The sequence below is a fragment of the Anopheles nili genome, chromosome 3, assembly GCF_943737925.1.
Source record: "Anopheles nili chromosome 3, idAnoNiliSN_F5_01, whole genome shotgun sequence".
In the NCBI taxonomy this organism is placed as follows: Eukaryota; Metazoa; Arthropoda; class Insecta; order Diptera; family Culicidae; genus Anopheles; species Anopheles nili.
The window spans coordinates 54,205,310-54,233,080 of record NC_071292.1 but is presented as its reverse complement, the minus strand read 5'-3'; the positions used below and the strand labels follow the sequence as shown (position 1 = coordinate 54,233,080).

General features: G+C 41.2%; 3 protein-coding genes across 3 annotated transcripts; all 3 read right to left on the bottom strand.

The window, feature by feature from the left end:
• Window positions 1-14,543: 14,543 nt before the first annotated feature.
• LOC128725636 (glycine cleavage system H protein, mitochondrial) lies at window positions 14,544-16,261 on the bottom strand. Its single transcript, XM_053819396.1, has 4 exons — window positions 15,951-16,261; window positions 15,126-15,205; window positions 14,844-15,039; window positions 14,544-14,769 (listed from the first exon to the last, which is right to left on the bottom strand). Exons 1-4 carry the CDS (start codon window positions 16,063-16,065, stop codon window positions 14,672-14,674), a joined length of 489 nt encoding a protein of 162 aa, XP_053675371.1. The 5' UTR covers window positions 16,066-16,261; the 3' UTR covers window positions 14,544-14,671.
• A 728-nt stretch (window positions 16,262-16,989) lies between these two features.
• On the bottom strand, window positions 16,990-19,552 carry LOC128726598 (uncharacterized). The gene is made up of 7 exons (XM_053820413.1): window positions 19,414-19,552; window positions 19,190-19,322; window positions 18,313-18,462; window positions 18,111-18,238; window positions 17,836-18,036; window positions 17,579-17,664; window positions 16,990-17,509 (listed from the first exon to the last, which is right to left on the bottom strand). Exons 1-7 carry the CDS (start codon window positions 19,474-19,476, stop codon window positions 16,990-16,992), a joined length of 1,281 nt encoding a protein of 426 aa, XP_053676388.1. The 5' UTR covers window positions 19,477-19,552.
• An 887-nt stretch (window positions 19,553-20,439) lies between these two features.
• LOC128723243 (uncharacterized) lies at window positions 20,440-24,549 on the bottom strand. The gene is made up of 6 exons (XM_053816961.1): window positions 24,133-24,549; window positions 22,372-22,486; window positions 22,116-22,277; window positions 21,900-22,036; window positions 20,970-21,825; window positions 20,440-20,896 (listed from the first exon to the last, which is right to left on the bottom strand). The coding sequence occupies exons 1-6, from the start codon at window positions 24,202-24,204 to the stop codon at window positions 20,868-20,870; spliced, it is 1,371 nt and encodes a 456-aa protein (XP_053672936.1). The 5' UTR covers window positions 24,205-24,549; the 3' UTR covers window positions 20,440-20,867.
• Between the last annotated feature and the right edge of the window lie 3,222 nt (window positions 24,550-27,771).

Below are 27,771 nucleotides of genomic sequence, written 5' to 3'. Positions count from 1 at the left end.
GTCCTGCCCTCTACATGCAGTTGTACAGGAGTTGCAACACATATTACTGAGATTGCTGATTAAGTGACCACTTTCCTGGAATGTTTATACGAATTTCTGAGCTGGTACAAATATTGTCTGACTGTGAAATAGTATTTCTAATGTAATAAACATACTCTTATTGCAAATTGAAGCAAGTCTGAATGCATATTTTATACAAACATTATTGCCAGAATAGTTTGATATCATAATAGTTAGAGACTAAATTTATGGTGCCTACCTTATTGCAGTTGGAAACTAATATAGAATATTTTCGATAAACGTTTCAAAAGATTATTTTTTTCACATAAATATACTTTAAATCTCCAAAATGCCTGTGCATGCGAGAGTACTCACAAAGCAGTATTACAATATTTACAACAGGTACAAAATAGTCCACAAAAGCATGATAAAACATTCGAGTATGTTTAATGGATAATCAGGCTGACGAGGAGTTGAATTTTTATTGCTAAACAAATAGGAATTTTCTAATATGAGTTAATACTTAAATTCATCTTCATATCAGATACTTCAGTCTAATGAAGCCCACTTTATCCACAACAACTCTTAGCAGAAAAGACAGTACGATGAAGAAACATTAAATATGCTCTTGGTATTGAAAGACAAATTCCGAAATTTTACAGGCTAGGTATGCATCGTAGCTCTTAATTACATACACTTTTTTTATAAGAGTTAATCTTTCGACCAATCTGTTTAATCGTCACCTGATGTACAACAATTTGTTTTTTTAGTTTTTAACAATGGTTTATTATTTCTCGCATCACTTGCAGATAAACGAATGATCAATATAACCCATCAGCATACATCCATCAGTAACGAGTGAAAATTTGTTTCAAACAGGCGCAATCTGGAACACACTTGCATCCATCGAACTTGTAGCCCATGGGACACTTCTGGCACGAGCAGTAGTCTACTGGAGCAGCGTAATGCACGCGAAAATAGGAGAGAGGCTTCGAACACGTGGAGCAGGACGTAGCCATCGGATAGCATGCTCCTGCAAAGAGAACTCAGTTCGAATCATCTGGCCTTTAATGAAAGGGATTCTTCTAAAACACTTACCCGAGGAAAGCTGGGCCACTGCCACAACCATCAACAGAACTCCAAGGAAGTATTTCATGTTGGAAGCGATTACTAAGGATCGTTTGACACCTTTTAAAATGCTACTGAAGCAGTGACTGAAGAGCGAACGAATCGAGCTATGCTTTTATACAAACCATTCTTTGTTCGATCCTCGAATGCGATCCGCATGGTTGGGCGACACGTTTCCACGTGGGATGCTTGTTTATCCGAAACATAACCCACGGGTTTCGAATTGTGCGTACGAACCGTTACTGCTATAATACCGCATCGATCGTTCTAACTAGCACGTGGATGCGTTTATCACTTTGTCCGGCATAAGCATCCTCTGTGCATCTTGTCTGAAAAGTGTGCCATGTGTTGGGAACAATGGCACCGATCTCATGACGATGATTTCCTATCCTTCGTGTGGCAGGACCTCTCCTATATTAAGCGGAAGCGATCGTCAGTACCTCATTCACTGATCTGAAGCCTTCCATCGCCAATCGAACTGCATCCTACTAACTACTGCACCATGAAGCTTATCGTCGGACTTCTGCTCGTTGCCGTACTGGTCACAGGTATAGTGTCTGAAGAAGAAGTTTTACATACGAGCCTCCTTCATAATATTGCTCATTCCCTTTCAGTTGCATCAGCATCGTGTCCTGGAAGTTGTGGAGTTCCAACATGCAAGAAATGTGTGACCACAACACCAAAGCCAAGTTGTGTTGAGGAGAAAGTTTGTCCAGAGAAATGTGGAATGCCAATGTGCAAGAAATGCGTAACAACGACACCCGAACCGAGCTGCGAGGATTCATATCCAGAGGAAGATAATTACTCAGATGAATATGCCACTACCCCAAGCTGCAAATGTACTACTCGAAAGTCATGCTGCTACTGAATAGATCCCTGAACAAATTCGACCATTGCGTGAAATAAATGAATAATTCAATCAAATCAATAATCCGGAAACCTATTAATTTTATTTTAATAGCACAATAGTAACTTTCACGACATGTTATTAAAATGGTTGAGTTTGAGTATTGAGAAGAACAAATTGATTTCAAAGCCAAGAACGATTGATCGATATCAATCAAGAGAAGAACAGATTGATTTCAATTGATTGATAGCCTTACAGTAATAGATTTAAAAAAACTTCTGTATAAAGTACGCGACCAATAACATGTTGTTTATGAAAGGCTCGTATATTATTTAATGAAACATATACAGGGCTACAGAACGCCAGTTATGAAACATAAATCTAATGTTTGTTTATATTGTTCGTTTAAAGAAATCGGTTGGTGACAGCTTACATATTCTGCAAGTAAATGAACATATGTGAAATTGATTCAATATGATTAATTGAGCTTAAATTTAAGAAAAAAGGACAACTGACAAAATTAGTTTTTATGACTGGGGATGTATTTATTTTTTGCTTTTTATAAGACTCGTGAAAAGCATCGTTTGCATGTAATAAAAATTTTCTGAACTTTTCACTTTTTGTTGCATTCAAATGCAGTTGCAAATTGAATATTGATTGATATTGTCGAGTATCAAATAAAAAAACAATGTGAATGTGAATTATTAAAGAAATGAATGAGAATGTAAAATATAAGCTATAACGAAACAAATTCAGTAACAAGAATTAAGCTGCGTAATTTCAAGGCGGTTTTATTCATCATGTTTCAAAGTAGCATTCATTAGCTCCTTTTAGTTTGTTCACTTTTTGTTGCAACCGCACGGTCCGTGCTGACGGTAAGGACAAGGATAAAGCTCGCTGCTCTTAGTCTTGCAGGTCTGACAGCCATGGCACGATTGGCACGGAACATGGGATGAACAGCGTTGACAGGAAGGAAAGACGTCCAAGCTTGCAACCGGACGGTAGTTGCTCAAGCGCAGATAGTTGTTCGCATATGCCAACTGGTTACAGCTAGAGCACCGAGGAACACAGGCTGCAATGAAAAACGAAATGCAAATTCAAAAGCTCGACTCCATCACCTAATAGGTACTAGTTGGACTTACATGAGAAAACCTGGGCAGCACAGGCGACGAGGAAAACGAATGTCATCAGTGACTTCATGGTAGCAGGACGATTGGATTTGCTCTTTTGGTACAGTCTGCTCGACAAGAGTGGCACGTGTGCAATGATGCAGTTCGTCGAATGTTCCGAGCTTTTATGCAAGTCGTCGACAATCAAACCATGTTGAGGCTTCTCCCGTAATAGGATCGCGTTTTCGAACCCAACAGACACGTTCTGCCGATAAAGGTTGCTCCGGGTGATCCAACAAAAAGTATTAGACCAACCGCCTCAGAACTAGGTGCTTATAAATTACAACTATGTGTGGGAATTATATCGATCGATGAAAAAAATATTTGGCTTCCTTTGTCCATTGGACCAGCAACATCTCACATCGCTTTATTCGTATCTGATCAACTTAGTAACGGCATGGCTTTTCAGTCGTACATTTGCAGTTGGGAACACAGAAATATCCATTCCAGGCATATCCATCCGGACAGTTTTCTTCCTCAGGATATGAGTTCTCACAGCTCGGTTTTTTTTCGACGCAGGTTGGCTTTGGTGTAGTGGTCACACATTTCTTGCATGTTGGAACTCCACAACTTCCAGGACACGATGCTGATGCAACTGAAAGGGAATGAGCAATATTATGAAGGAGGCTCGTATGTAAAATTTCTTCCTCAGACACTATACCTGTGACCAGTACGGCAACGAGCAGAAGTCCGACGATTAGCTTCATGGTGCAGTAGTTAGTAGGATGCAGTTCGATTGGCGATGGAAGGCTTCAGATCAGTGAATGAGGTACTGACGATCGCTTCCGCTTTATATAGGAGAGGTCCTGCCACACGAAGGATAGGAAATCATCGTCATGAGATCGGTGCCATTGTTCCCAACACATGGCACACTTTTCAGACAAGATGCACAGAGGATGCTTATGCCGGACAAAGTGATAAACGCATCCACGTGCTAGTTAGAACGATCGATGCGGTATTATAGCAGTAACGGTTCGTACGCACAATTCGAAACCCGTGGGTTATGTTTCGGATAAACAAGCATCCCACGTGGAAACGTGTCGCCCAACCATGCGGATCGCATTCGAGGATCGAACAAAGAATGGTTTGTATAAAAGCATAGCTCGATTCGTTCGCTCTTCAGTCACTGCTTCAGTAGCATTTTAAAAGGTGTCAAACGATCCTTAGTAATCGCTTCCAACATGAAATACTTCCTTGGAGTTCTGTTGATGGTTGTGGCAGTGGCCCAGCTTTCCTCGGGTAAGTGTTTTAGAAGAATCCCTTTCATTAAAGGCCAGATGATTCGAACTGAGTTCTCTTTGCAGGAGCATGCTATCCGATGGCTACGTCCTGCTCCACGTGTTCGAAGCCTCTCTCCTATTTTCGCGTGCATTACGCTGCTCCAGTAGACTACTGCTCGTGCCAGAAGTGTCCCATGGGCTACAAGTTCGATGGATGCAAGTGTGTTCCAGATTGCGCCTGTTTGAAACAAATTTTCACTCGTTACTGATGGATGTATGCTGATGGGTTATATTGATCATTCGTTTATCTGCAAGTGATGCGAGAAATAATAAACCATTGTTAAAAACTACAAAACGATTTCTTGTAAACTAGTTGACTCTCGAAATAATTATTTATACTCATACGACACGTTCTTAGGAAAAGAGCTAAATCAAAAATCTATCAAAACAAGTCTTCTGTCCTAAAGTAATTTATATCACAATTGTATCAGCTCGTCAATTCTTTGAAATGTTTTTCTATAATAACAAGTCTTCTTTTCAAGTAATTCACAATTGTTTTAGCTTGTCAATTCTTTGCGATTTTCTTCTTTGAATCGAAAGAGTAAATCAATACTCCCGATGCATCTCTGTTGACGATTTTTAAAAAAATATTGATATATAATAACAACACATCAAAAGCAAGCTAATACGTTCGAACTATCGATACATCTCAGTTGATAATTCTAAAGGGAATTTAATAATAATGCATTTAGAATATTGAAAACCATATAATGTTAAATAGAACTGATTTGTAGCACATATATTAAAAAAGCAATAAAAAAGGCAACTTTAATTGCCAAAATTGTAGTTTATATAAGACATACTTCTGAGAATTAATGCTGTTAAATTTATAAGACTGTTTATTATTGTTTACTAATTATTTTTTATTTTATTTGGATGTATTGCTTGGTCGAACAAAATGATACAATATAGAATATTGATATTGTTGGAAATTGTTTTTAAACATTTTAAAACTCATCCAATAGCGAGGCTCAGAAGAACATAGCTTATTTACGAAACGTGACCCCATCAACTCGACTCTCCGACACGTTTATTTCGCTTTGTCTGAGCGCTATATTTCACTTCAATTCTTATATAAAATCACCAGCAATGTCTGGAAAGGATCAGTTCTCGTCCTACATTGAAAGATACAAAAGAATTCAATCTTAGCGCCATTCCTGAATTCCACAATGAAGTCGATTGTAGCCTTCGCTTTTCTCCTTGTCTGCGTCGCTCAAATTCACTGTGGTAGGTATTAACTGACTAAATACATTTTTCATGATAAACTAATATGCGAATATATATCCTTGTTTCGAAAAGCCTCGCATCCTTGCTACAAGAACTTCTTCTACACCGAGAAGTTTCCCACGGGATACGTAGAGAGCAGCAGCTGCAATTCACACCCAAACCTTTACGCCAGTTCGTCCTTCAACGACTGCAGGTGCTCGAGATGTAGTCCTGCCCTCTACATGCAGTTGTACAGGAGTTGCAACACATATTACTGAGATTGCTGATTAAGTGACCACTTTCCTGGAATGTTTATACGAATTTCTGAGCTGGTACAAATATTGTCTGACTGTGAAATAGTATTTCTAATGTAATAAACATACTCTTATTGCAAATTGAAGCAAGTCTGAATGCATATTTTATACAAACATTATTGCCAGAATAGTTTGATATCATAATAGTTAGAGACTAAATTTATGGTGCCTACCTTATTGCAGTTGGAAACTAATATAGAATATTTTCGATAAGCGTTTCAAAGATTATTTTTTTCACATAAATATACTTTAAATCTCCAAAATGCCTGTGCATGCGAGAGTACTCACAAAGCAGTATTACAATATTTACAACAGGTACAAAATAGTCCACAAAAGCATGATAAAACATTCGAGTATGTTTAATGGATAATCAGGCTGACGAGGAGTTGAATTTTTATTGCTAAACAAATAGGAATTTTCTAATATGAGTCAATACTTAAATTCATCTTCATATCAGATACTTCAGTCTAATGAAGCCCACTTTATCCACAACAACTCTTAGCAGAAAAGACAGTACGATGAAGAAACATTAAATATGCTCTTGGTATTCAAAGACAAATTCCGAAATTTTGCAGGCTAGGTATGCATCGTAGTTCCTAGTTATATATACTTTTTTCATAAGAGTTAATCTTTCGACAAATCTTTTTAATCATCACCTGATGTACAACAATTTGTTTTTTAGTTTTTAACAATGGTTTATTATTTCTCGCATCACTTGCAGATAAACGAATGATCAATATAACCCATCAGCATACATCCATCAGTAACGAGTGAAAATTTGTTTCAAACAGGCGCAATCTGGAACACACTTGCATCCATCGAACTTGTAGCCCATGGGACACTTCTGGCACGAGCAGTAGTCTACTGGAGCAGCGTAATGCACGCGAAAATAGGAGAGAGGCTTCGAACACGTGGAGCAGGACGTAGCCATCGGATAGCATGCTCCTGCAAAGAGAACTCAGTTCGAATCATCTGGCCTTTAATGAAAGGGATTCTTCTAAAACACTTACCCGAGGAAAGCTGGGCCACTGCCACAACCATCAACAGAACTCCAAGGAAGTATTTCATGTTGGAAGCGATTACTAAGGATCGTTTGACACCTTTTAAAATGCTACTGAAGCAGTGACTGAAGAGCGAACGAATCGAGCTATGCTTTTATACAAACCATTCTTTGTTCGATCCTCGAATGCGATCCGCATGGTTGGGCGACACGTTTCCACGTGGGATGCTTGTTTATCTGAAACATAACCCACGGGTTTCGAATTGTGCGTACGAACCGTTACTGCTATAATACCGCATCGATCGTTCTAACTAGCACGTGGATGCGTTTATCACTTTGTCCGGCATAAGCATCCTCTGTGCATCTTGTCTGAAAAGTGTGCCATGTGTTGGGAACAATGGCACCGATCTCATGACGATGATTTCCTATCCTTCGTGTGGCAGGACCTCTCCTATATAAAGCGGAAGCGATCGTCAGTACCTCATTCACTGATCTGAAGCCTTCCATCGCCAATCGAACTGCATCCTACTAACTACTGCACCATGAAGCTAATCGTCGGACTTCTGCTCGTTGCCGTACTGGTCACAGGTATAGTGTCTGAGGAAGAAATTTTACATACGAGCCTCCTTCATAATATTGCTCATTCCCTTTCAGTTGCATCAGCATCGTGTCCTGGAAGTTGTGGAGTTCCAACATGCAAGAAATGTGTGACCACTACACCAAAGCCAACCTGCGTCGAAAAAAAACCGAGCTGTGAGAACTCATATCCTGAGGAAGAAAACTGTCCGGATGGATATGCCTGGAATGGATATTTCTGTGTTCCCAACTGCAAATGTACGACTGAAAAGCCATGCCGTTACTAAGTTGATCAGATACGAATAAAGCGATGTGAGATGTTGCTGGTCCAATGGACAAAGGAAGCCAAATATTTTTTTCATCGATCGATATAATTCCCACACATAGTTGTAATTTATAAGCACCTAGTTCTGAGGCGGTTGGTCTAATACTTTTTGTTGGATCACCCGGAGCAACCTTTATCGGCAGAACGTGTCTGTTGGGTTCGAAAACGCGATCCTATTACGGGAGAAGCCTCAACATGGTTTGATTGTCGACGACTTGCATAAAAGCTCGGAACATTCGACGAACTGCATCATTGCACACGTGCCACTCTTGTCGAGCAGACTGTACCAAAAGAGCAAATCCAATCGTCCTGCTACCATGAAGTCACTGATGACATTCGTTTTCCTCGTCGCCTGTGCTGCCCAGGTTTTCTCATGTAAGTCCAACTAGCACCTATTAGGTGATGGAGTCGAGCTTTTGAATTTGCATTTCGTTTTTCATTGCAGCCTGTGTTCCTCGGTGCTCTAGCTGTAACCAGTTGGCATATGCGAACAACTATCTGCGCTTGAGCAACTACCGTCCGGTTGCAAGCTTGGACGTCTTTCCTTCCTGTCAACGCTGTTCATCCCATGTTCCGTGCCAATCGTGCCATGGCTGTCAGACCTGCAAGACTAAGAGCAGCGAGCTTTATCCTTGTCCTTACCGTCAGCACGGACCGTGCGGTTGCAACAAAAAGTGAACAAACTAAAAGGAGCTAATGAATGCTACTTTGAAACATGATGAATAAAACCGCCTTGAAATTACGCAGCTTAATTCTTGTTACTGAATTTGTTTCGTTATAGCTTATATTTTACATTCTCATTCATTTCTTTAATAATTCACATTCACATTGTTTTTTTATTTGATACTTGACAATAACGATCGACATGCATTTTGTAATATTATAATGCAAGATTTGAAAATATGTTAGTACTGTTTTCCTACATCAAGGTCATTTTATTTCTGTATATATACAAATTTGTTGTATTAGCTTCTTTTCTCTTTTGTATTTTTTTGTATTGTCTCATTCTTTTGTATTGCACTCCTTTTGTGTATTGCAGTAAAAACTTGATCCCACGATCTTTTCATTATTTTTTATATTTTACATATTACTTATTACACTATTGTAAAACTTGTTATTGTAAAACTTGTATTTTTTTGTTTTCCATCGTTATTTATATTCCTATATTCATTCTTTTTGTTGTGTTGATGGTAAATATCTCTGTAATTGTCTATCACAAAAATAAAAAAGATTTTTGAATAATTTGTTCTCCTAGTATTTTGATCAAAAATCGGTCAACAAAATGAATTTGATATTCTATGGTTTAACTACAAATATTACTTTAAATTGGTGTTGTATATTCTGAGATTTGAAAATCGACCAGCAAATAATTCCGGTAACGTTAGCATCGTAACAGCCTTTAGCTTATGACAAAAGCTTTTATGCCCACAAATAAACTAACTTTCAACATACTTTTTTATTCATCTTATTGGCTCTCCTGCTTGTACACAACAATAAGTCTATAAGTTGTTTTCATTGTATTTTAGTTTGTTATTAATATGCTTAGTAAAACAAACGACTTATTAGCTTCAAAACGTGCTTCGGGTTAAAAAAGCAACAGAAGCAAAGTGCGTATAGAAGTAATCAACTTTCGTATAAAAGCCAGCGTAACAGGACACAGTCATCAAACGTCAGCATCATCTTCCAGCATCCAGCCAACTCTGTAGCCATGAAATCGATCGTCGGATTTGTTCTATTCTTGGCTTGTGCCTCCAATGTATTCTCAGGTAAGCATGTTTTGCCACGGCGTAATTGAAGAAATTATCTGACATTTTATCATCTGTAACAGCTTGCGTCAGGAAATATCCTCACTATAAGGAGCACGTGGTCACTGCCAACGACCTTAGCACCTTCGACTTCAACTACTACCCATGTCAACAAGAAACCTATCACCACGGTGTACTCAACTATAATCACCCCACCGTTCCTTCCTACTACTTGCCAAACAGATGTAACTGTGGAACTTGTTCATCCTGCACGGGAGCAGCTGTCCCATACTACTCGAGTTTCCCATGGTACCAAGGATATTCGTTCTAGTAATTACGAAATCGAGCCCACGCAACAATGAACAAATGAATTTTGGATAATAAGAACAAATAAAGCAATCAATTTTGATATTTCTCTTAAGCAAATTTGTATTGATTTCTTAAGATTATTTTATCTGTTTAAAAAATATTACATCGATCTCTGCGGATTTTCATTACAGTGACTTGATAATCATTTAACAAAGTTGAAACATATATTGTTCAATAAATAGATTGAATAGATGAATGTAAATAGAATATTGTAATGAGTTTTATTGTTATTTTATTTTTATACTATTTTATTAATTGTTATACTATTTCGTTTATTGTTATACTATTTCGTTAGTATATTGACTGCAACATAAGTAAATGCATCGTAATAAATGTGATATGGCATGCACAAGCTTTACTACAATAATTTATTAGTATGTTTTATTCAATAAATGATTCATATAATATGTACTAATACTATTTGTTTGTTCTATATTCAACATCTCCTTATAAGTAAATTTTGTGTATTATGAAAGAGATTTCTTAATATAACGTTTGAGATTTCACTACTTTGTTTGATCATCGGTTTAATTTTCAATAAAATGTGATAATATAATTCATTGCAGTAGAATCATCATTTCAACAAGTACTTGAAAACTGACTGCTCATACCTTTATTTGTTTGATTTAAATAATTAAAGCATAACAAGTAATATAGCATTACAAATAATATAGCTCTGTTCAAATAATTATTTACAAAAACATGTTATTTATATTTTTTTAAACTAACGGGAACGTTATTGTTTGGTTTTTTATTTCAATAGGAATGTTTCGAACACAATATATGGATACTAACAACTAGAAACAATAAAGCAAAACAATGTTGTTCGTTTATAATAAGAAACATGTTCACTAGTGATGCACTACAACCGTCTACAAATAATATAGATATAAATTCCATTAAAATCACGTTTAGATTTCTATTGAACACGAGTTACAAACGAATTGAGTATATAAACTAGGTGCGTTGATAGAGTAGACATCAAACAGCAACCAGCATCAACTGCATCAGCAACTGCAACTGCAACAGCATCAGCAAGCAACAATCACTCTTCTCTGCAACCATGAAGTCCATCATCGCTCTCGTTCTGCTCGTCGTCTGTGCTTCCCAGGCCAACTCAGGTAAGAATGCGTATTCCGAGTATTAGTTAGTAGTTCCTGATAATCTGCTTCCCTTCACAGCTTGCGTCAAACACGGCCCATGCCTTGAGCAGAATGTGGTTTCTCTTTACGATGCCGACGGTGAATATTATCCGTATGAGTTGGGACCTCGTCCTTACGGATTCCTGAAGTACTACCACCCAACTACTGTGTCGTGCGCTGGCCGAGGAAACTGCAACTGTGGCAGCTGCTCTACCTGCAGGGATGCATCTGTTCCGTATTATTTGAACTACCCTTTCTATTCTGGCTTCACTTACTAGGAAACAATTGTCGTACAAGATGAATTCTGGACCTTAATAAAACGATAATATTTGAATTGCAAGCAAACAAACGATTTTTGTTTTATTTATTTTAAACTGGTAGGATGATTTATTTTTCTCAAATTTGTGGACGTACTCCAAAGGTTATTTATCTTGTTTATTAATAGCAGAAACCCAATATATAGATATATTATTCATATTTGAAATGTTAATATAGTGAAATACTCAATATTTTGTATTTAATAATATAACATCGAATCGTATAGTTAGGTAATAGTATGTAGTGCATACTACTTTTACGAGATAACGAAGAAACATGTACCTTAAATCAAGAAGAATACATGAAAAATGGAGTTATAGTGGCCGGTCGAACAACGAGCGGCCGTATATCGAGGTACAGGAGTATGCAAATATGCACATCGTATCAGGTCTCAAATGCACCATCGAGTGGGCTGGTCATCCCGTTAGAATGACACCTCACACACATGAATTGTGGAGGCGTGGTGAACTCCAAAAGAAATGGCGCCCAGGAGGGCCAAAACACAGAAATAGCAGGCGTCCGATCATGAGGCCTAAGCAGGACTCTTGCGTGTAGCACTGTTACTGAATTTATGTATGTTTCAAATCTCATTCATGGTACAAGACATGGAATGTTATTGTATTCTAGTTTCGGAGGAATTAGCTTTCGAGCTAGCAACAAGCACCTTAAGTGCAAACTAACGATTATCAAAATCAAATAAATATTACATTTAACATTTTAGTAAAAAAAACTTTAACCACTTTTATACTTGCATTTTGCTTCGATATACGTTATTGAAGAACTAGATCATTGTTCATTGATTAGTATGATGTTTATTGCGTTACGTTTTGTCCTTTATAATAATGATAGAAAAATGTTAGTCAATGCACTTCAGTTTCTTTTAATCCACGTGTAAAAATAATAAAAAAAACATCAGATAGAACGACAAAGAAAATGGTTAATGTTTAAACAATACTAGTTTTTCAATCATTACACAAAAGAAACTGCAAACACGTGTCTTCCAGGTATAGGACGTGTTATTGTTGTTCAAACTCCACATCATCATACGATGGTAACACGTATAAAAACATCATACGATGGATAAATTGATCAGTCAATAGCCTCATCTTCACGAGCAACCTGGTACGGTTCCACTAAGGCAGTTCAACAACTCAGCCATGAAGTCGATCATTGCATTCGCCATGTTCATCGCTTGCACCGCGCTGGCCCATTCAGGTAAATGTTGCTATTTTCCTTCAAAATGGGCTGCACAGAAAATTTTACTCGTATAACTCGTTCTCTTTTACACAGCCTGCGTCAGACCTATTACGCACCATACGTACGATGTGAATCCTTGCTACGAGCATCCTTTCTACACTGTTGGGACCTTCACCTACGACAACTATCGCCCTTACTTGGGATATCGCTATAATAATGGAAATTGTGGCTGTGGATCCTGTTCGACCTGCAAAAGCGCAGCGTTTTCTCATTATGCTCCTTGCTACGAAACCACCTACGATGACCTGTTTTGAGTCTGAATTTTCCTCAAGAATAGAACTTTCTAAACTTCTTGGCCTCGATCACAAAATGCTATTCTCAATAAAATGATATGAGCTTCGCACCACATCCATGACTAATGCTTATTATGGTTTGCTATCCCTCAACATTTCTACATTGCAGGCGTTGCACCAGTAAACCAGTAAACATGTTCAAAACATATTAACTAAACTCATATGCAGCAGGCATTTTAAAAAATGAAAAAGGAAAATAAATGTTTTTCTAAATAATTATATACCTTATGGCCGTAAATATTTTCATTGCATATACCCAAAAGGAATAAGGCTAACGACAAAGGAAAACCGTTAAATATCATCTACCGGTAAATGTTATGCTAAAAGATACATGTAGTTATTCACATTCTACATGATTTCTTCATCAATTCTAAATTGGAGATATATGTAGTTATTGTTATAATTGTAGTTATTTATGCAGATAAATAAATGAATAAATGAAAGGAAAATAATTAAATAATTCTTACCATATTAATGTAAATTACAAGCATAATGGTAAATTCCTAGCTTCCTAATGCTAATACATAATATACATTATAACTAATCGTAATTCAAAAGCCAAACTTGTCTTCTTCTATATCTATTCTGAATGAATGAGAATACACGCGACGAAATTTAAATTTGATTCATTTATGTTTTAGAAGCAGATACTGCTTGGTACATCACCAGTTTGGTATATATTTCAAATGAAATTTCATGAAAATTGAAAATTCGACTTACGAGCAAATTACTATATAGACGACACAGGAAACAAACAACCGGTTGATCTTTGCATATTGAACTTTGTTTTTGGTCAGCCACGCGAAGCAAGCTATATATCTTTGAAACGTGCGTGCATGTGGCGTTCGGTATGGAGTTATTTTCAAAACATCGCAGACGGCTCCAAAAGTGTGTCACGCGTTGTATAAAAGCGTAACCGAAAATCTTACGCCATCAGTCTGTATTCCGCCCAGTTGGAAGACGAAAAGCAGTTAAACATATAGAAGTTTTTAAACCATTGCTGAGTAATCATGCGGTCACTAATTGGTTTGATTGTGCTCGTAGCTTGTATTGCTTTGGTGCATGCTGGTAAGGGCAAATTAAATAAAATTAATTTAAAACTATTAAGAAAGAGTGCAAATTGTGAAACGTTTTAATTTCATTGAATCTAGGATGTCTACCCAAGAAATATCCATACTCTCGCGATCGCTGCTACACCGATGACTATCACGGTTATCCGCCTCAAAGGCAAGACTGTGTGAACTATTACATGCACAATTACATTGTTCCTCAGCAGCAGGATGGTGCATCATACTTCGGCTATCCTTATGGCGAGTGCAATTCTTGCCGACAGTATCACACCGAGGAGGTTGCGGTTCTCAAACCCGACTGCCCCTGTCAGAAACACTGAAAAACGCCTGAAGCTCAAATTGCCGGTAGTGCATTCCACCAGATAATACCAACGATACAAACAAATTACAATACTCTGTAATAAACTAATCATTTGCAAATACATACATCTTGTCTATATTTTCTCAAAGTGGTTCAGAACGTTGCGTTCAACTATGGATTAATTGATAGCATTCCTAGGTCTCACGAAATGTTTCATTTATTCCCACAATCAAACACTCACTATTCATTTGCATTACAGTAGGACTTAACGGTAGGTATCAATAGTTGGGCGCATTGCTGGTTGCCGCATGCACAAGTGCACTTCTTGCCTCTAGTGGGCCGCAGTTTTCAAAAACTCCGTATACTGTTCTTCGCTCATCAGCTTTGATAGCTCATCGGGCTTGGTGAGTTTCAGTTTGAATAGCCAACCTGTCGGGAAAAAGTAAAGTAACTGTTAGATAAAGCACGCAAACCACGATCGCGATTTAGTGCCAACATCGTACCTTTTTCGTAGCAGGACGAGTTTACAAGACCAGGCGTCTCCTCCACTGCTGCGTTTTTCTCCGTCACCTCGCCTGATACGGGTGAATAGACTTCGCTGGCTGCTTTCACACTTTCCAGCGCACCGCATTCGTCCTTCTGTGATAACTTGGTTCCGGGATCGGGCAGCTGTGCGAATACCACATCACCGAGGGCTTCCTGCAAGAAAAAAAAACAAAAACGAAAAAGGTTAGGGAGATTAATTCGTGCAATGCGGCATGGTGCGAATGGTTGGTGATAATTACCTGAGCAAAGTTCGAAATGCCAACCGTGCCAACTTCTCCTTCCACCGACACCCATTCATGCTTGTCCGTGAAAAGTCGCTCTGAAGATGAAACATAATATGCTTCAGTACGCTGTTAGCAGTGAGTGATCTTCCGGCAAGCGGAGTTCTATAAAAGCATGAGGTTATGAATCGTGAATTTCAGCAAACACCCAACGATTTCCCACTCGTATGCTCGTAGCTAGCTTATCGGTGTGACCTGCCCTCCTTGATGGGTCTATATTTTTTTTCTTCCGTTGCCCAACACCAAACTCCGCAGATTACAACTCCAATCACGCGTTGTTTTGTCAACGATTCATGTACAATTTTGGCTGACGAAATCTTTCGGCTGGTTTGAGTAATCTGAGTTTTTTAAGACACGTTTTGGTAGCACATGTCGTCTCGTTGTTCTGTATATTTGTACTGAACATATTAGCCGTTCTTTTGGTTCACCACTTGAACTTTACAGCTAACTAATATCGTTGGCAAATAGAATACTCATTTTTTTCGTTCATTTTACTTATTTAGATCGAGATAAATGGATCAAAAAAGGAGTCGAAGATTCAAATTTGAAATCACTAATTTTCGTTTTACGCATCACCCCGTGCACGAAATTTGTTGCACATTTGACGTATGTCAACCATACGATACACGATAAGCTAAACGATAAGTTTGTGCGTTTTGTTTTGGTTCCACTCTTCGTCACACAAATCATCTGGTAAATGGTTCAAAAAACGATGTGCAATCCTCATAAAGTTTGCAACTTTCCGATGGGTACGTAACCCACCTCGAACATCACCCCATTTACCTTTCAAAGCTGCACTGCTGATGCTGAATAAACGGCTACGAAGTGCACTCTGTGCACCGGTCGAAGCGACCAGCTTGCTTAACCGTACCGTCGCGCGAATGTGACATAACACCATCTTGAAGCCGCACACAGAAAATACGCGCCTGACCACTATCGACCGAACGACCGAACGGAATGAAACCGGCACGCTCGCTGTCGGTTCCTTCCCACAGATAATTGCGTTCCGCCGGGGAGTGTCGGCTATCGAGACCGCTACGGGTTTGCTGATGAACGGCGACGATTAGGCCGCAACGTACGGATTGACCCCGGGATGTTGGTTATCAGCAATTCGTCGTTGGCCAGGAGAAGTTCACGCGCACTTTGCTAATGGGGATGGCGAGGATGGGTTTTACTCCTGCACGGAGACCGCGGTGGTTTGCTATATAGATTGTTATTTTTTCACCCGGCCACTATTTGCGATAAGTGACGAAAGTGTGTGTTTTTTAAGGAACGTCAAGTTCGCCCGCGGCAATCTTCGTGTTGTTGTCAAAGCAGCTCGCACAGGGTGGATCCGAACGCATGCAACGTGCTGTTGAAAACGTGTTTTATTTGAATTTAAATTTTCGACATGCTCAACTCGTGCTTGAGGAATGCGTGAATTATGTAAAGATTTTGAAATGCACACACAAATGACCTTCAATATTTAATCGCTTATAGCATGGCATTGTATAAATTACCATCCTCTTAATGCAATCTCTTTTGCTTACTTTGAAATGATTACTTTAACACACATCATTCCGATTATGAAGGGATTGAACTCCCGCGATGATCGTTATCAATGGCATTTAAGTAGGCAGTGAACAATGATCTACATACATTTTAACGTTAACCTTGTGCTCCTTTCCGCACACACTAAGTCTCCCGCGTAGAGCTGACACTCAGAAATCTCCGCAGAAACTCGAACTGGGCTACTTTGTATTGGTACTAGCTTTTTATTAATTAGTTCTACCTATCGACTAAAGATGTGCATGAATTGCTTACGAATGGAGCTGGTCGCTTTTCACTGGAATCTAGAATTACGCAGCACCGACCGAAGTGGTGGACGATTTTCGAACGGATTCGTTCGAGGCATCGGAGGGCTGTAGTTAGGAGTCGGCAAATCTGTGTCACCGCTCATAGGACCTGGATTTAAGTTCAATCCCGTCGGGCGCAAATTCACGGCAGCAATGCCATTGTTAGCCCCGTTAAAGCTGTTGTTGCGATAATTAAGCTCCTGAGCGACCTTTGCCGCCGCAGCGTCTCGGCGGACTACGGTGTTCATGAAGTTCTTTGGTGGAGGTGGGGGTGGAATTGGCCGAGTGTCCTCAACCGAGGGCGCCATCGACTGGGGTCTTGCCAGTGGCTCTAAGGTTCGATTAACTACGACGGTCGGTTTGGGTTCAAACGTACGCTGTTGGCTCCAATCTGGTTGTGGTGGCATCGGTGACTCCACCAGGATAGGAGCTTCGTTAAACCTTTCTAGCGGTCTACCTCGATACTCCGATGGTTGCGGTTGTGCAAACGCTTGAGTATTCGATTGCCTGCAAAGTGAATTCAAATCAAATGATGCGTTAATCTCCCATTCAAGAACAAATAGCGATAGAACTCACGTCATATCATATGCATCGATAGGCGGGCGACGTGCAGTTGCGTCGCTCTCTGGCACGAACCCTCCATTTGTTGTGCCATTCTTGTGCTAACGAAACGAAAGGTAAAAAAAAATGATAAAACATAAATCGCTGTACCAACGTCTACCACGATGATTGATCGCCGATAAAAAAAGATGTGTTGAGTCGGACTGCTTTGATGCTTTATCGCAACGTCTGGTGCTATCAAACCGGTCTGAGACTCGTACGTATCTGCTTACCTTGCGTTTTGCCTGGTTATAGTCGTATATCTTAAACGTTTGCGTAAACAAAAAGATCGCCAACGCCACATTAACGATCCAGAATACCCAGCCGCGGAAAGCCATCACCATCATGATACCGGACACATGCGCTGCAGTGGCGAGAACTTGCACCGACGGTAGCACTACATTCAGCCCGAAAGGATATTCGAAAAGTGCGTGCTGAAATGAAGGATACGCAGTATTTGTAGCATATGGAAAGTAGCAGGTTGACGCGAAGAAGAAACATTTCTTACAACAATCATGTCGTAGTCAATGGCAAACAAAATGCCTAGAGCCAGATCCAGCACACTGATGATCATAGTAACGATGATCCAAATGTACAGGAATATATTTGCGTAACGGATATACTTTTGGCGTGCATCTGCAAACACAACATGTCGTGAATATTAGGTTTTTCTCGTAGCACGTGCTCGATAACGGACATTTAATTCTTACTTGTTAGCAGCGTTAGCGAGCTGATGCCCCAAAACAGATGTAAAATTAGATAAACCCAAACGAACGCATGCACGTCTCCCGGGGGCATCAGATTCATGGTTTGCACCAGCGACATATCAATCTCAGGGATATTCTGCTGCTCGCATGTTCCTGTAAGATTTGTCAACAGGTAGGTAGCTGTATTTGTACTGTGGCTAAGTGCGTCAATTAAGACATGTACTGCTATCGCCCCTCGTACTTGAACTGCCTGCTAAAGGTTGTAAAATCTGAATTACCACTACTTAACGTACAATCCCTGAAAGCCACTTCTTGGCAGATATGCATGTTTCTTAACACATTACCGGCACAGATTTGGAGCATTATTTTATAAAGTAGGAGTTCGCCTGTATCGAAACCAGTTAGATATTAGGTCTAGGACTCGAATCAACTGTTGCGACATGCTGGCAGCGCGTTAACGCAAGTAAAATTCCTTCGTTTAACTCTTACCCAGTTAGGGCAAGCGACAAATTTGATTTTGTCACTGCTTTTATCTTGGCTGAGTTGGATTTATTGAAAGATTACATCTTATCACCGGCTGCAAGTTTATCGTACTTGTAATGAGCAAAAAAACAAGCATTCCTTTCCACGTTAGTCAGAATAGAATGATTATATATCGCCCTACAACTAAATATATGACGAATTATGTTACGCACAAAATAACGATGGCATAAGATAATTGTTGCATTCTGTTAACTCATATCTGTAATTTAGATAGCACTTACTAAAAACCGACGTTAGTATTTAACGAGCGATTTATCATGCCACCAACGGCTATCAATATGGTTTTCTTCTCAGGTGCCATTGCTCGTGTACCCGTGTCAGACATGTGTTTACTCACCTCGGAAGTAGACGTTGAAAAATGTTAACGTTAGCAATGATCCCATCGTTTCCGTTTGGCCGGAAAAATCCACTTCGCAGTAGTAAGCGATGATTCCCACGATGGAAAAGCCGATCCATATGAGAGATTGGAGCTTAGGGAGACAGAAAAGAAACCGATCGTGACGTGTGGTTGCACGTGCTCCTCCGTTGCACCTTATCCCAAAAGCACCCAAAAGCACTTACAATACCAAAGACACCCGCGAAGATGGCAATGGGCCGGAGCACACTATATGTTACGAGCGTCATGTTTAATGCACCTTCGTTGGGTTTCTTGACTCACCAAACCACGAGGAAACGGAAACGACAATTTTACAGCACTTTTGGATTGTTCTAGTATCTGCTTTGTTTCACGGCCTTGTCCGCGTTCTTCACCATTTCGAACGTATAATTTTACACTTTATAAGGCTGCCAGAACATCGACAGATCGCACCTATTCACACCTATCCATCGACTGGTCAGACTGACGGTGAGTTAATATTTGTCATCGAAACATCCACCAAACTTCTTATCTGCAGTGCCGTATCGATAGTACGATAACAGGCCTGCACGTCGTGAGAATGACTACGCTGACAGAAAAGGAAAGAAGTAGTACACCTGCATACTTTCCTGTGGATGTTGGAACATGTTTTGGAGATTTACTTCTCTAACCATTCATTACATTCACGCTCTTTCATGCTCTTTTATTTTTTTTTATCCTCCGGTATCTCTCTCACATACGTATGATTTTTTTGTTCGCAGAATAGCTCAAGGCTTAAATTATTTTAAGGAATTTAAATTGAACAAAACATGGGGAAAATTAAAAATCACCTTTCAACAGTTTCCTCATTCACAATGATTAAGCTTTTATTTTATCAATAAATTTCATGAATCATTTGATTAACCCTCGAAATAAGAATAAATCTACCATCCAAATTTTAGCATGAAGCTTCAAGTTTTCAAAATTTTAATCCTAAATTATAATCCACATATATATGAGTAATGAAAGTCAATTAACGACGCCTTTTTTGGTATGTGAAAATAAAACGCCTGATAGGTATGCAACGTTTAAGCATGCGCTCATTTGCATGGTGTAAAAATAATCAGCATTTGAACAGCATAAGAGAGGCAGATAGGAGGTTAAAAAGAAGGTTATATCCTGATAATCAATCAGTGTAATCTCTAAATGATAATCTCGCCAAACTCCAGTAAAAAATAAAACCATCATTCCTTATAACCCGTATATTTAAGATTAAAATTCTCGTTTCCTAGATCGAACATGCATGCGAAGTAGTTTTTTTGTTCGTAAATACGACTTTCGATTTCATTAGTCAAATTTTCGGTTTACTCGTACGTATATTGTTTAGTTATGTAAGATTCTACCATTTTAAGGATTGTGAGGCCTTTAAGTCTCGTTTTTCATCGCATCGCGCTAGTAAAATTAAGTTCTCTTTCTGCAACAGTAGCATCATGTACCTCTGCCAGGATTACATCCCAGCCTGAAGTACTGTGTCGTAAGGGTTTAGCGACATTGCAGCATTATTTACAAAACAGCAGCCAAACAACCACCACTAGTCCACTGTAGCCTCTGTATGCATCATAGTAATTGGCGTAACGCTGGAAAACTCTTTCCACCCCTTTAAACGGATGCTACATTTTGACTAGTATTTGTACTCAGGTCCGCTCCACTCTACAACGGAAGAAAAGGAAATGTTCAGATTAATATTCGTCTGCTGCCTCCTATCAGGACTTTCAGCACTCACTTCCTTCGTCCGTAGTCACGCTAGACCGGTCGTCGGGATACGCAGTCACCTTAACAGTGGGAACTTGCTTCTCATCACCGGCAAACTCCTTTTCTTCCGTCAACGTCGACGTTACCCTCTTGCCACCGGCCTTCTTCTCGTCTGCCGCAGGGAAGTACGACCATGGCAGCTGGTTGCGTACTTCCGGAGGAGCCATCACCGAACTACGTGGACTATTACCCGGCAAGGCTCCTGATAAGTACGAGAATGGAGCTGGTTGTCCTGGCAGGTACGAGAACCGTTTGTCGGTTAAAGGATCAACAGTTTGCTTCATGTGCAAAGGTGCCGGAACGGACGCATCCTGTCCCGGAGCCTGCATGTACGGTAGGTTATCGTCCCGAAAACCACCGTTATCATGTGCATCCTTCAAGGGCTCCACGGTACGCCTCACGTTCGGGTCCGAATGGGGCAACTGCAGTTGGTTTGGTGGCGGCATTGGCGGGTAAATACGTGGCACTTGTTCGATCGCCTGCTGATGGCTTACAGGCATATGCTGCTGTGGGGCTTGATCGAAGTACCGCGTGGAAGATGAGTCCATGTCCGATGGTGGGCTTGTGGGATGCATCACCTGACGTGGTTGCATCGCTTCGCGGTTATAAGGTGGTGCCGGTTTATTTTCCTTCCACAGCTTCATGGAGAGACTGGTGATGACGGCCAGGAAGAGCAGAAACATGAACCAAAAGACGACACCCTTGCTAAAAGCAAGCCACATGAACAGGGACGGCGCTACTAGGTAAATGCTATCTATCTCCTCGAATATTTCGCATATCAGACGGTTTTCATCAATCTCGAGCAGCTCCAGGACACCTTCAACATCCTGTAAAGATTGGTAGCCAGAAGATAGATGTTATTCAATCATTAATCATTATCAAAGGCATCAATGAATCGTACCATAACTTTGATGAAGTCGATCAGGTATACCACAAATCCTGTAACATCGAGAGCCAGCACGAGGAACATTGCTAGTATCCAGGGATAAAACCCGACGGCCACGCATCCTCGTCCCAAGCAAGAGACACACATCGTTCCTAAGATATTAAGGGGAATACAATATTCAAACAATAGTTCGTGCAGTTATGCAACGTTTCTTCCGAAAGGTATTCCTACCAAACAGCAGCACAGTTGTAACGGCAAGAGCACCATGAAGGGCTGCCGCAACCACGGCAAATACGAACGTCCGCTCGACAGCCTCGGTTACGTCCGGCATGGGAATGGTAACGTTGGCCGATATACCCAAGTTCCGCAGGTCGACGGGACCACAATAGTTAGCTTGGGAGAAAATTATGCGTTAGACGATAGGAGATCTCAGCGAATTGTGCACCGCACGCTGTGCTTATCAGCGAAAACCTAGAGAACTACTTACAGCGGAAGTAGAACAAATATAAACCGTAGGTTTCTTTCGACTGCGTCATGTCGATCTCACAATTGTACGCCAGTATTGCAGTTGTCGCTAAACCGACCATTAGCAAGGAGAATACCTGTGAATGGAAAAAAAATGCAAAAAAGCGCGAGTTATAATTGTATTCCAGCTCGCTGATAACACCATCAGTTCGTATCCATGTGGGGGGGACGAGATATCGTCGAGAGAGCGGACCAATTTTCATATGTTCCCGCGAACGAAGCTCTGCTAATAATAGATTGGCATATCTTTCGTCAGTTGGTGCCAATTGCACCACCCTGGAAGCCGTTTGGCACAAACAGCTAACAATTTTTGAATGATTTAAGGCAACATGGCCTGCATGACTAACGCAGCTGCCTGCGAATTAAACGCAAACCTCTGCTCGCCTGTGACCGCTGTTTGTTGAGGTAGCAATACAAAAAAAAATCAACAATTTGCATCCATTGCAGTTAGCATGTCTTCCAAAAAATGAGTGCTATTTTTGCCCGAAAAATAAACATCGTTCGAATCTTCGTACCGCAATCGTACCTTCACAGAACCTGCCCAGCAGTTAGCTGTGGAGTGCGTTGGAATGTGCGTTTGGCAACGGAAAAAAAAACTGTTTTATTTAACTTATCTTGTGCCACCGGCCATCGCGGCACTCGCCACAATCGTAAACGTGCAAAGATGCCAGGAACGGCGTTTGCGTGATCGTCCAAAAGGTGTCCCGACCCCTCGGTGGCGGTCATAAACAATTCCTCTATCGGCGTCCAACAAAGGAGCTAATGTTTTGCCACCGAAAACGAGCCCACGTGACGTGACGGTTCATGGGGCAGGAAGATATTTATGGCGTATCTCGTCCCCATTTGTCACACTTTCCCTAACTGTGCTGGGGCGTGTGTTGGAAGGATTGTGCGTGAGTTGTCGTAAATGTCTACGCAACGTAATATGACTCATCTTCGTCCTGCAATGGTTGAAGGTCAACCATTTACCTGCCATGGGACGTTATCGGGGTTGAACATCAAACAAACACGCGCTTCATTCGTTTTAACTTAGATGCCATTGTTCACTGTTCGGATTAAATGCGCGCATCGGTATGCTCAAGTTTATCTACCCAAAACAATGAATGAGTGATCCCATCTGGCATTTGATAAGAAGTCCTGATGTTCTGAGCAGCCCAGCAAAGAAGGCTATGAATCATGCGGGTGTTCGTAATCATGAACGCAAATGACGTTGGCCCATGCTGCGAAGGTTGTGTTAAAACGACTTTGTTTTATCAAACTGTACATCAACGCTGACGAATGGTTTAATGTTTTAGATATCTCGCGCTAATCATTCACAAACTTACACGGTCACATTTCACTGCAAGCGAAGGTTCCGGGACATTATCTTCGCAAACTTCTATCAACGCGCCACCCCCATATGATGCGTTTGGGGAGGATTTGGGTAATTTTCACCCAATGGCCTGTATCACAATCGTTATCTGGCAATGGCTAATCGACGGCTATCTTCCCGTTCCAAAACTGTCCTCCAGCAATTCATCACTCAGCGAAACGAACAGCAACAAAAGTACAATCGACGATTACGATAAGAAATCCACGCACCCCCATAAGGACATCCGGGATGAAGTATGGGTTATTTTAGTTTTTCTTTTGTTCACGCGCGTGTGTTTATCTCTCGTTTGGCCCACTTAACTATCGACGAAAGTAATGCATCCCGTCCGATGATCTGCGATCCATGACTTACCAGCGTGATGGTGCCGATGACGAACACCGTCATCCGTGGGCCAAGCCCACACAGCGTGCAACTGAAGCCCATCTCGAAGGCTGCGATCGTCCGTTACGGATCAAATCCGGCCGGTGCAACGATGGTGAGGGCGCTTTCCGTTTCGTCCAATTTTCCACTCGTTTTTACGCGGTTCGTCGCGCCCTACACCCGTTCCCGATCACTTCCGTTACGGTGGAGAAAAGTATCACTGCAGATGCGGTTTGGCTTTTCGTTGCCTCCTTCCCGATTGAAGTCTTTCGTTTGACCCGGTTTGCTAAACCCCTTTAGCAGCTACTGCACGCACTGCACCAGAACCCGAAACTCGAACCGTTCCCGGGCGCGTTTCCACATTTTCTGACCACACCGCACCGAGGGACGCTCAACCGGAGCGACCAAAATGCACGAAACAAGCGCTGTCGTGGTGTTAAAACAATATAAAACCTTCCCTCCCCGGGGCAGCAGGCTGGCGCGAGCCCTATCACCTTATGGTGGGCCTTTTTGGGCTGATTAGATTCGACGGCAGCGGTGGCGGCGGCGTTGGGTTCCACCACCTTTTCGGCAATCGCCGTCCCGAAAGCCGTCTGTTTGTTTTTATTCCACCTCAGCCAACAATCACGCTCGCGTTGGTATGGGGTGTGTTGTCGCTTTTTTTACGTATTTTTTTTTCTCTCTCCCTTTGCTCACCCCTAGCATCGAGCTTGGATTACTTCGCGAGGGTGGATGGGTGGCTTCGTGTGTGGGTGGACCACTGGGTGGGTCTCCAGTCACGAACACAGCACCACGCGGTCAACTACTATCGCGCAATTAAACGCCATCGCGCGAGGGATGATCGCGAATCGAGCGCCACCTAGCGTGGGGATGATCGTGACGGAATTAGTGCGATACTAACGAGTGAACGAGCGAACGCACGAACGAGTAAACGATAAAAAGAACCCCTTCAAGATCGATCGACACCCCGTTTTCCGAGGAGCTAACACACCGCGAGGTGACTTTACTTATCAACGAACCGCGAGAGACTGTGCCGCACATCTACGATTTGTCATCCGCGTTCCCGTGGCCATAGATGTGTGGTGTGCTTGTGTGTGGTGTTCGCTTGAGATAGTCGCGATATCGAGAAGGGGATGCCGGTGGGGCCTGTTTGCATAGTTCCCGCTCGTTGCAGCTGTTGCCCTTCCTAGCCGCTTTCAACCCTCGTGTCGTGTCGAGTGCATCTGGCGGTGAACCTCCAAGCCGCGTGTTTGAAGAGGCGGCACATGTGCGTTTGTTTTTCACCTTCCCCCGGAATTACCTCATGCAAACCCCCCCCCCCCCCCAAATGGAACTCACCCAACAAACGCGATCACTCACGGGAAAAGTTGTTCTGCGTGCCAGGCCGATATGCGTCAGTACCGATCCCTCTAACGTCGGTCGAGGTCAGTTTTAGCCATGCCCTCCTCCGACAGGAGACCATGATTGATGGGCAAACTACTCGAGTCGAAAACGCTAACACATTGCCACGGAAGCTTCTCTGCGCAAATGTGGGCATTTGCGCGTGTTCCATCGTACGTGTTCCGGCAGTGGCCGCGATTCTACGTACCTCCTATTTCACATTTAATAAATCACCCCACCGGCAATGGAATGTGTGGCCGGATAAGGCTCGGGGGTAATTTCAGTCATTTTAGCACTCGTCCACCTACTCGTTGGTCGCGGGGACCTTAATAATTTGCTGCAGGGGAACAAAAAACGGGTCATTAAACGGTTAGGTGTACTGCCTTTTATGCAATCGGGAGCCGCGTGTTCTCGTTTCCATACTGCGTACTTACATGGTTGGTGGTAAGCCAGGGTCAGCAGAACTACCCCGTCGTTGCATAACTTTCTGGTACGTCCTTCTTGGGCTTCCGATACGGTAGGCATGTTTTCCGTATCTTTCCGATGTCAATTTATTAGAACGTCGAGCCCAATGCTGCGATTTTTCCCCACTTTCAACACTCCGCAACAAGCACTCGCTTCTTATCAACAGTGTCGCATCGTTGCGATGGTTGGATAATTTTTTGTGGTTCAAATTTGCTTCCGCCACCCACACCGGACGCCAACGCGCGTTGGCAGAGATTGATTTCCGTTCGCTGGTCGATATTTCATCTAGCGTGCTGTGATTACATTTTTAGGATGCCAATTTGATATTCGGAATCGTAAAAATCATGCTTTTCATTAGCGTTTGTAGCGCGTTAGCCGTGGCAACTTCCCTAACTGTCCGCTTGTTTGGCGCAAGTTTGTTTGCGAAATGTGTACCAAACGGGTACGGTGCAGCTTATCTCTTTGGTAACGGTGTACTATTACTTGCGTGCCCTCGCGACGAGGCGATAAGAAGTGATGATAACGACGCAAAGACGTTACTTCTGTCGGTATCGGACTAGTTTTATCGTGGATTTATTTCCTTGCTTTCTGTCACCCTGCTGTTGTCCTCGTTCAACCGGTAATTAACCTGTTGGCGGAACTATCCAATCGGAAGAAGCTGACCCTTACGCATGGCTCAGGAAGGAACGCCACGGAGCACGAGTGTGCCGTGAAAGTAACGCCACCAGCTGGGCTAACCGGCTTGGCTTCCTGTTCCGCTGGACAACCTAGTGCCTGGTCCGGTTGAATCTTTTTTTTTTTCCTCGCTGATTCCGAACAGAGTACAACACGTCTGCAGTATGTGTCAGTCCGTCGTGCGTGCATTGAATTGCAAAGCGTGCAATATTTGAATGGTTTATTGGGCACGGATATCATTCCATTGCAAGTGCGACATATAGCTTCATAATACTGGAAGTTATAGGAGATGATATATATCTGTGAAAAATTCCAATGCAAGCGTTAGGAATGCTAGTGAGGAATGAATCAATTTAGTTTTCATAACATGATTACTATGTTTAACATAGTTCATATCTCTTCGCTGCTTTTGTCATATATCTTTTTTTGCGTAATATTTTGTACTTGTTACATGTCAAAAACTTATTGTTTATATGACATTCATTCGATATATCCATTCTGTTATGTAAAAACTGTCTTTTTTTTCATAATTCCGTATTTCCATAAAATTTTGAATTTAGAAAGATTTAATAAACGCCCAAAAGTATGCAACAAGCTATTATTTCTTTCATACAGATTTCCTATTGTTTCAGGATATAGCGCCAGGAAGATTAATGCAGGTATAAAATGATGAGGAATAAGAACTAGTTATATACCGGAATATGGTCTGAATATTGAACAAACTATATTAATCGAGTTTGACGTTAATAATTAAGCAACGGACGTTTTGAAAAACCAATTTTTTTCTTTGACAGCGTCAAACCCAGCGACAATCCTCGCCTATCGTCAAAACGTCAAATCAGTTCTTAAAATAGAATAAACAAGTTGTTTAGTGAACAACCAACAAATCGTGGGAAATTGTAAATATGTTGTAATTTTAATATACGTGTAACATTATCAAGCTTTCAGTTGATTGAAACTCATTGTTCATAGTGCAATCAAAGTTTCTGTATCACATCATAACCTCAATTACCTAACGAATAAGCTGTACTCAGTTAGATTGCTCACCTGTGCACGCGCCATTTTAGAAAAAGCTGGAACGCTTTAGTTTCAATGAAGAGGAAACATTTA